Source organism: Solanum stenotomum, chromosome 2, assembly GCF_019186545.1.
Source record: "Solanum stenotomum isolate F172 chromosome 2, ASM1918654v1, whole genome shotgun sequence".
Classification (NCBI taxonomy): domain Eukaryota; kingdom Viridiplantae; phylum Streptophyta; class Magnoliopsida; order Solanales; family Solanaceae; genus Solanum; species Solanum stenotomum.
Genome location: NC_064283.1, coordinates 44,602,449 through 44,613,270, shown reverse-complemented (window position 1 = coordinate 44,613,270; position 10,822 = coordinate 44,602,449). Strand labels below are relative to the sequence as shown.

Below are 10,822 nucleotides of genomic sequence, written 5' to 3'. Positions count from 1 at the left end.
AGAATAGGAATAGGTTTATACAATCCTATAAGAATAGGAATAGGTTTATACAATCCTATTAGAATAGGAATAGGAATAGAAATAGAAATAGGAATACTAAATAGTATCCTACTTGGTAAAGGATTGTATTCTAGGGTCTATAAATAGGGTCTCAATGTAATAATGTAGACATAACAACAATTCAATAATATTCTTTTCTTATATTTCTCACAAGGACTAAGCACATTGAGATTGGCTGTCACTTTGTCAAAGAAAAGATACTCTCGGGAGATATTGTTACGAAATTTGTGAAGTCAAATGATCAGCTTGAAGATATCTTCACCAAGTCCCTCACATGTCCTCGTATTAATTACATCTGTAACAAGCTAGGTACATATGATTTGTATGCACTAGCTTGAGGGGGAGTGTTAGAATATAATAAGTATTTCCTACTTAGAATAGGAACAGGAATAGGAATAGGAATAGGAATAAGAATAGGAATCCTATTTGGAAAAGGATTCCAATGTAGTGTCTATAAATAGGGTTTCAATGTAAACTATTTAGATACACAATTCAGTAATATTTTTCCCATATATTTCTCACAAAAAGAAACTCATATTTTTCCTGTACTAAGATTAGCTCATTATATAGTTGCAGATACTGCACAGAATTATTCAAAGTTAGATAGATACCAGCATAAGAGTTTAGCTTGTCCAAGTGAAGCGTCTTGAGCAACTTAGGAATGTCAATATGTAGATGTATACCAGCAATATCCTGCACATGGAACTTTAATCTGAGAACCACGTTAAAGCAGCAACAGAATGTGCTTAGCTCTTTAATTTACAAGGAAAAACTGAAAAGAAACGAAATGTGCATTTGCTTATTAAATTTGACTGAAAAACTAACAGCTCATAACTAGATATGGGTAGAACCAAACTTGATAGTGAAAGCAACCAAGTTGGATGCCACCTATATATAAGAGTGTACAGGATAAGTAATGCATCATTTCTTTTGAACAAATATCAGGTATTTAATATCTAGCAACACAATGTCTCAAGCCCAAGCACTACCATAAATATGATCAGCAAAGTAAACCCCAAGTTAGACGTTCTTATCAGTCAGTAATCATAGAACTCAAACAAAACTTCCGCAAAACACAATTAGGTGATAGCTGTTCTAGACAATTTCATAAAAACAACATAGGGTAATCTTAGTAGCTCAGCTGGTTGGCAACCTGAACTCCCACCTTGTTGGTGAGGGTTCCATTCCCCACATTGTAATCCCCATCCATTTCCCTTTCCCCTACCCCTAATTTTTTTTAAAAAAAACAAAAACATAGGGCAAACGTTGGCACTAGTCTGCAATTCAATCAATGACCTGCCATAATCCAGAACCCAAAATGTGCAGAACAGAGCAACCGAAACTGAAAGATGAAACAAAGCAATCATATTTTTACAATGTGAATTTATAATTTACATTCAAACTTCAAAATCTTTTATTCAAATGCATATCTCAATAAAAACTCAACTTATGTTGCGGGTAAAAAAAATTGTGACTGAAGGTACAACATAACACCTGATCTCCCCAGTTCCTTAAGAATAACTGACAAACACAATAAACCTTCCATGTAGAATTTTAATAAATTGGGAAAAATACAATAGCTATCACCTTCTTCTCTACATACCGTAACCCTTCCAAAAGATAAGCACAGAAATGCATAAAACTGCAATGTTATAACACAATGAGAAACATCATTAAACATCTGGGTAATAGAAGTAGGCAGGTATGTGATATTCATATTCATTTTCTTAATTAACTCCCTTCATAAGAGATAACTATACCTAGTCTACCAAGTACAAAGAGTTGCATGTGAAGCAATAAATACATGGGAAATCCACAAGTAAAGCTAGTCTTCCTAAGTGTATTTCTAGTCTGTTAAGTGGGGAAATATCACAATCTAGGATTAAGACCACTCAATATGACCTAGGATCTTCATTTACATCTAAAACACTAATAAAAGATGACATAATTCGATGCACAACAAGATGTTAATACTTCATAACAGTATTCACTTTGCTGTTCCTCAAATAAGGGAATCCCATAATATGCCAAAATAAAGTATCAAAGAAGATGCAAAGAATTCTTCCGAGCAAGTTTACACTTTATCCAAACTTACCCATAATCCTCCAAGGACTCGCTTGGAAACTCTCCAAATGAAAGACAAGCGCCCATGCCATTTTTGGCCAATTCGAATTATAGCTGCTTTTAGTGATTCCTTCGGCGAGATGAAAAATCGTGCACGTGAAACTTCCTTACTGATTTTGGGGACCACATCATCACCCACTGACTCACTGTTCGTTGAACTTCCCAATGAAGACTCAGAGGGCTCATTGTTTGAATATAATAGAGATTTACCACTCTTAGCTCCATCACTTAACCAGTCCAACCATGGTTTTGTAGCAGCAGTAACTGAACTATCTTCATTCACATGTTTCAGGTTCTCATCAATAGGTTCTTCATTGACAACATTTACTACATCATAGTTGGTTTGATTTTGTGACCACAAGCCAGCACTAGTTATCTGTAGGAGAAAACAGAGTCAGCTGAATCTTTCAATAACTGGCACATGTGAGTGTTCAGAAATTTACTAAACAACCATTACAGCTAGCAGCTGCAATAATGCAGTTGATGTACAAAATCGAGATATAATAGATTCATGAAAATGCTAAATGTTCTGCGAGAACTCATCCTTCAATATTAGTCAACTCAGTTTATCATCGATATTAACTTTGAACCAGGTCATTTTTCACTGTTCATATTTCTATCAAATTATTTTAGAACAATTTGTCGAACTTCATTTTTTGAGAAGGTAACATATATTATATAATATCAGTTGCACAAGGGATGCGCACAGCATATTTACATTCCAAAAGAAAGCAAAAAGATCTCCTTGCTCTTCTTACAGTTTGTTGAACTTTATTAGCACACAATTTCTTTTGCTAAGAAATAATGTGAACCAGTTCCAATTAGACAAAAATGCAAAAGAAAGAAACAACCAAAAAACATAGCTTCTTAAGATGTTATGTGAATCATTCAACTGTACAAGATCTAACCTCTTTTTTATATTTCTTTGGATAACAGTAGCGTCTTGGCCAACTAGCACACCTCAACTAATCTACCAATACTTGTTATCCACCACCAACACATGTACTAGATAACGCCTTTTTTTTAAGATCGTGGTATCTAGGTCAGCTTTCGCGTACCTCGACTAATTTCACGGGATGCCTACCACCTCCGACCAGCAACAAGTACCAGGTAACTCTGTCTACCAAGCCTATGACAGATGGGAGGAATCACCTAGTGTTTTTGTCTCCGCTAAGTTTTGAACCTGAGACCTCAAGGTTCTCAACCACTTCATTGATCACTAGGCCACACCCTTGGATGCCATGTACTAGATAGCTCTGTTAACCTAGGTATGGACAGACAAAAAAATCACCTAATGTTGTCTCTGTGCTCAGCAAAGATTTGAACCTAGGTTCATATGTTGTTACTCCAACTCTTCAACCTTAGGCAATAGATTCTTAGGCATGTACTTAACTCATCAAATGAGCCACCTTAAACACGCAAGCTTATCAACATTACCATTCTCAAAGACAGTATTCTGAAAGGCGAGAGGCAAGGCGAGGCCTCGTCGCCTATTACAGGAGTGGCGATGTGATTTCAAAATGGCAAAAGGCAACAAGGTAAGGCGCCAGGCGTCACCTTATTGTTTTGTTTTTTAAAAAGGTCTAATTTAATAGTTAAAAGGCAAAATTAGGGTTATTTTGGTGTATTTGCAACCCTGGGATCCTCTTCTCTCTATTGCAACCTGCGAGATCTCTTCTCCTCTTCCGTCGCGACTCTCTGGCCTTCAAGAGGACGAGACTTCAACAATCAGTGGCTGCTCAGACCTTCACGTCGCGAGTGGCGACTCACTCAGCTACGTTCTTCTTCTTCATTTTTTTTTTCTTCTTCTTCAGTTCTTCTCTTATTCATCTTCTTCTTCTTCTCTTCTCTATTTTTCAGTGGCAGTGGCACAGGGTTCTGTTTTTCTTTTTCAATTTGCAGCTACTAAACCGATTGTCATACTGTTTCTGCCTATATTTAAAAAAAAAAAAATCAATCCTTCTATATTTATTTCTTCCCTACTAAATTTAGTTTTATACCATATAGTATTTATGTGTTCATAAATAGTGAATACAATGGCATCTGATGCTAACAAAAAGAAGAACATTGGATGGAATTATGGTATTCAAGGACCAAGAAAAGATTCAGTTATATGTATGTTTTGTATAGTTACTTATAATGGTGGTATTACTCGACACACGCAACATTTGTTGGGTGGAAACAAAAATGTAAACAATGTCCAACTAGTCCCACGGAAGTTACAGAAGAAATAAGGGTTTATATGGAAAATAAAATCTCCAGTAGTCTGAAATTTCAGGTGAGACAACCAGAAGAATTTGTGGTTAATATTGATGATGATGATGATGATGATGATATGAATGAATATGATAAAATGATGTCTCCCTCAAAAACTCAAAAGATATCTTCTAGTGGAAGTGCATCGTCCATGGGGAGGAACGCGACGAAAGGCCATATCAATCTATATTCTGCAAAAATCACAACAAAAAGTAGGCATTGAAAAAGAGCAGGAATTGATGAAACCAAGAAAATTCCAAGAGAGCGAGCGGTAAGTGCTTTTGCATCATGGATATACGACGTGGGGTTTCCTTTTAATTGAGTTAATTACAAATCATTTGATAAATACAGTGAGGCAGTAGGACAACATGGCCCCGGAATGAATCCTCCTACCTTTCATAAAGTTAGAGTTACTCACCTAAAAAAAGAGGTGAAGAAAGTGGACAAAATTGTTGATGACCATAAAATGCACTTCCATCAGCTTTGAGGAGCAACAAGAACTACAAAAGCCTTTTGAAGAAGAGGAGGTCCTTCTTGGACTTAAAGCTTTTGCTGTAGACAAAGCACCAGGTCCAGATGGATACACAATGGGTTTTTTTGTTAATTGCTGGGAGATAGTGAAGGGGGATTTGATGTCTACTATGCAGAACTTTCACTCCCAGGAGTTTTTGAAAAGAGCTTTAATGCAATATATATAGCTCTCATCCCAAAAAGAGTGGTGCAAAGGAATTGAGAGACTTTAGACCAATCAGTTTAATTGGAAGTGTATACAAGTTGATTGCAAAGATTCTCACAGAAAGATTGAAGAAAGTGATGCACAAGCTAGTAGATACTCAACAAATGGCCTTCCTAAGAGGAAGGCAAATAACTGATGCAATCTTATTTGCCAATGAGTGTCTAGACTCGAGAGTGAAGGAAAAGTCTCCAGGAGTCATGTGCAAACTGGACATAGAGAAAGCATATGATCATGTCAATTGGAGCTTCCTACTTGAAATCATGCAGAGAATGGGCTTTGGATTGAAATGGATCAGATGGATAAAGTTTTGTATAAGCACTGTTAAATTCTCAATACTAATAAATGGATCTCCTGAAGGTTTCTTTCCATCAGACAGAGGACTAAGACAAGGTGATCCCCTCTCACCTTTTTTATTCATTATAGTGATGGAAGGCCTAAACAATATGCTAAAGACTGCTCACACTAAAGGGTGGATAAGGGGCTTTAATGTAGCAAATGAGGGCAATCTAAGATTGGAAGTCACTCATCTCCAATATGCAGATGACACTCTCATCTTCTGTGATGCAGAAGAAAGCCAACTTAAGATCCTGAGAGTGATACTCATTCTTTTTGAAGCAACTTCAGGTCTCCATATCAACTGGAGCAAAAGTCTTATTTTTCCAATTAATGAGGTGAACAGAATGCAACATCTGACAGAGATCTTGGGAGGAGAAATAGGTAAACTACCAACAGTATACTTGGGGATGCCTTTGGGAGACAAAAGCAAATCCAATGAAATCTGGAATGGGGTGCTGGAGAGATGTGAAAGACGACTATCTAGATGGAAAGCACAATATTTGTCTAGTGGTGGAAGATTGACCCTGATCAACTCAGTCTTAGATGCTTTGCCAACATATTTGATGTCAGTTTTTCCTCTCCCCCCTAAGGTGGAGGAAAGAATTGATGCATTAAGGAGGAATTTTTTGTGGAATGGAGAGAGAGAATACAAAGGATTTCATTTGGTCAAATGGAAGACTGTAATTCTTTCAAAGAAACAAGGTGGTTTAGGCATTAGAAACTTGAAGAAACAGAACAAAAGCCTTATGATGAAGTGGTTGTGGAGATTTCCTAAAGAAGAGCAGGCCATTTGGGTTAGAGTGATTCAGGCCAAGTATGAGAAGATAGATCACTGGAAAACTAAGGAAGTGACTTCTACCTATGGTATTAGCCTATGGAGATCAATCAGAAATTTGTGGCATTGTTTCTTTCAAAGAACTAGATTCAATGTAAACAATGGAAGAAAGATTTTGTTTTGGGAGGATAATTGGTTAGGAAATGGCAGCCTCAAACAGCTCTTTCCAGACATCTATCTGTTGAATCAGCAACATGAGGTCACTGTGCAAGAAGTTTGGTCCATCCATGGATGGAACTTAACATACAGAAGGAGGATACAAGACTGGGAGGGAGATAGACTAGCTGAATTTTATGGCACCCTGGACCATTTTGGAGGATTGAAAGAGGGAGAAGACACTCTTAGGTGGATTCATCACAGCAAAGGTATCTTCACAGTTAGCTCTGCCTACAAGAATCTGAATCAAATGGGGACTCAACTCAGATTTTTGCCTTGGAAGCTTATTTGGAAAGTCAAAATTCCATATAAGGTGACAGTCTTTACTTGGTTGGTAGTTAAAAAGGCTATTAACACAGGAGAATCTAATGAAGAGGGGAATACATGTGTCCTAGATGTTTTTTTTGTGAGGAACAGGCAGAGACAATCAACCATCTGTTTCTTCATTGCAAGGTGGTTAGACAACTGTGGCACTTATTTACCAGCTTCAGGGGCACAAACTGGACCATGCCACAAAGGGCAAGTCAGGCTATAGAAAGCTGGAACAATGAAGGCAGTGGCAATACAGACCAAAGCAGATGGAGGATTGTCCCAGCAGTGATTTGGTGGACCATATGGAAGGAGAGAAATAGAGATGCTTTGAGAGTAGTAGTAGTCCTTTACACAGGATTAAAATGAACTGCATAATCACTTTTTGCTATTGGTGTAGTTCGGAGTATGTAGATGATCCTATAGCAATTAGAGATATCCTAGGTCCTTTGTAAGATGAAGTAGGATCTAGTTTAGTTTTGTTTTAAGTACACGCAATTGTATGTAGCTCCATGATGTAAATTTGGGATCCCAGCCTTTGGTGCTAAATATTAATACACAAAACTGTTACCTTTGTCAAAAAAAGTTTGGATGTTCTATTATGATGGACAAATGGATGGCATGAAATGGAAAAATGATCATTTCATGATGGACAAATGGACGGCATGAAATGGTAAAATGATCATCAATATTTTGGTGAATTCTCCAATTGATAGTGTATTTCTTGGTTTTGTTGATGCTAGCAATGAATCTACCGATTCTACCAAAATATACAACTTGTTTTAAAACACAGTTGAAAGAATTGGATCGGAAAATGGATAGTCATCGATAATGCTAGTAGAATGATAAAACAAGAAGCATGATGATGAGTGCATACCCACACATTTATTGGGACTCCATGTGCTGCTCATTGCATCTTCTTGATATTTGGTGACATATTCAAGATTAATCCATATGCTTCGAGTAATAGCACTCTCGTATCCTCTAACTTTCTTTATAGTCAATATTTAATACTTATTAGCTACTAATTACTATAATATTACTTTAACAATTTTTAGGAAGGCCATCAAAATCCATTCTTACATCAGTGAAAGGTCGTTGTTGTACTTGATATGAAAATTCTCCAATGAAAGAAATTTGGTGAAACCAGCCAAGACAAGATTTGCAATGGCCTTCTTAACTTTGAGAGTTATGTGCAACAACTGAAAAACTTGAGAATTCTAGTCCTCTCAACTGAATGTACTTCAAGTAGATTTGCAAAGGGAACTTTGGGGAAAGAAATTGCCAACCTTCTTGTTTCTGCCTACTTTTGAAATGATGTTGTTCGGACACTTAAAGTTTGTGGTCCTTTGACAACAGTGCTTCGTTTGGTGGATGGGGAGAAAAAACCACCAATAGGCTATACTTATGAAGCAATGGATAGAGCCAAAGAAACTATTAAGCGGGGTTTTGGTGGAGTTAAGAAGCAATATGAGAAAGTGTTTGAAATTATTGATGTCAGACCAAATCCATCGGTCTTTGCATACTGAAGGCCATATTTTGAACCCAGGATTGTTTTATAGAACTCATAACAATGGCCCTATACATCCTGATGTGTGGAGGGATTATCATGCATGTGTTGAGAAGATAAACCCCGATTTAGCAATACAAGATTTATTAGTCGCTGAGTTGCCCAAGTACAAAACTGCGGATGGACCATTTGGTTGTGGTCAAGCTCAAAGAGCCGACACAAGGTCACCGGATAAGTGAGCTGACTTGGTTCTTTATAGTTTATACTTTATACTATAGCTTTACTTAAGTTATTTGACTTATTTATACTTATTAACCTTTAAATTTATTTTTTATAGTTGAATAGTGGTTATTATCTGGTAGTCAAACTCCAAACTTACAAAAGTTTGTCATGAAAGAATTAAGCCTAACTTGTAGATCATTAGGGTGTGAGTGAAATTGGAGTGTTTTTTTTATGACAAAGTGTGTTTGAATATGTAAGAAGAATATTTTATATCCAAATTTCCATATTTTACCCTAATCCTCGATCTATGTATCCTCTTATCTGGTCATGTCTTCAATAACATGTAGGTGTGTCATATCTTGTCTAGTCACCTTTTCTCAATACTTCTTTGATCTACTTCTCACGTCTCTTAAAACCCACCATAGCCAACTTTTTGCACCTGCGGCATCTGTGCATCTCCACTTCACATGCTTAAACCATCTCAGTTTCGCATCCCTCATCTTGCCCTACCACTGGTGTCACTCCCATCTTGTCCCATATATCTTCGTTTTTTATTTAATCTCTCCTAGTATACCCACACGTCTATCTCAACATCCTTATTTCTGCTACTTGCATCTTTTTGACGTGACCCCATACAACATAATCGATTTAAAAACTTTATAATACTTACCTTTAGGTCTAGGTGGCACATATATATATATGACATATACCCAAAAATCAAACCAAATACCCAATCAATACTTCACGGTCTAAAATGTGGTCAAATGATAAGTTGACCAAATCTGGTATGGATCCCACACTCATGTCATGTCAACACAGGTGCGATGGCGATTTTGAAGAGTTAGCACAACATAGACAAGGACAACATAAGTCATACATTTAATAAGTTCTCACCATGAACTGTGGCTTACTTTGCTTGCTTCCAGGCTAAAAACTTTTCAACTAAAGTTGTTACTTCCCAAACCCAAAATCTAAACACACAAAACACTGAAGACTTTTTTCAGCTTCAACTTTTCTTTCAACAACCCAAAACCTAAATGCATACAAAATTATTATTGAGAAAATAAAAAGGTACAAGTTTTGCAGTAACAGCAGATGAGATCACTCACCTTGATTTGAATGAGTTGTGCATCTGAGATGTTCACTCTAGACAGTTCACTTGAACAGCCAGGCTACACAGAACAAATTATAGTTCAGACGAGAATAAAAAAATTATAGTCATTACTTAAAAATTTTACATGGAAAGGAAATGAAACTCCCACCCCCAAACAACCCCACCATATCCAGAAAGAAGAGAAACCAACATAAAGAAGCATTAAGAGAGTTGGTCAATCCAAAATTGATAGCTGAAGAACAACATTTTTATTCTAAAAACTTAAAAGGTAAATAATTTTATTAATTATGAGACAATCTGGCATAGAGAAATAGAAGTATGATTCTAAACAATCAATACCCAATCTTGTAAATAAAAAAAAACCAAGGGTATTCCTGAAATGTACATAATCATTTCTTTGAAAGCTCTAATATTTGGTGCTTGTGGGCAATCAAAAAGACCTAACTGCAGATTGTTTCACTTAGTGTCAGTAACTGAATATGTATAGGAGGGAGCAGGTGAAGCATAAACATAGGTAATCCTACTTTTTTTCCCCTGAATGAAACAATTATTAAAAACCTAACGAAAATTGTAATAATTAGAAAAACCTGTTGAACGTAATTGGCGTGCATAACAACAAGTATACAGAAGAGGGTAACGGCCATGAAGAGATACAAATACTCGAGAGTAGCTCTGATCCTGGGCGTCAGCATCTGAGCAAATCGTTCTTGAACCCGTATAAACGTCTGCTCTGGATCCATCTAAACATACATACATACAACTATGATTTGGGATTTTCAGTCTTCTCGTCAGCTCTTCACAATCAACCTTGTCATATCAATTCGCGAATTGAATTTTGTGGGAACGAATACTCTTACTTGGAAACCATTGTCAAAGTTCAAAGTTGTGATGCGATGCTCACAGATGAGGATGTCAAATATATTTGTTTTCTTACCATATATATATATATATATATATATATATATATATATATATATATTATTTTTTATTTTTTTTAAATTCATATGTGGAGCTATTAGCTCCATTTTATTAATAACTTAAATAAATTAAATTAAAATTAAATAAATCTGTACAAAAAGGGCCAATTGAACCCAAAGAGGAAAGAAAAGAAGAATGGAAACAACAAAAAGGAAATGAGAAGGTCTAGACCAACTAAAAAGCCCT

The 10,822-nt window shown here is 36.3% G+C and overlaps 1 protein-coding gene across 1 annotated transcript in view; it reads right to left on the bottom strand.

Annotated features, from left to right (window-relative positions):
- Nucleotides 1-10,564, bottom strand: part of LOC125854733 (membralin-like protein At1g60995) — a 42,466-nt gene extending 31,902 nt beyond the window's left edge. The window contains exons 1-4 of the mRNA XM_049534314.1: nucleotides 10,246-10,564; nucleotides 9,654-9,716; nucleotides 2,156-2,560; nucleotides 672-753 (exon numbers count right to left, since the gene is read on the bottom strand). Of these exons, the coding sequence (XP_049390271.1) occupies nucleotides 672-753; nucleotides 2,156-2,560; nucleotides 9,654-9,716; nucleotides 10,246-10,398 (703 nt within the window). The 5' untranslated portion in view covers nucleotides 10,399-10,564. The remainder of the gene's footprint in view (nucleotides 1-671; nucleotides 754-2,155; nucleotides 2,561-9,653; nucleotides 9,717-10,245) is intronic.
- Nucleotides 10,565-10,822: the final 258 nt, after the last annotated feature.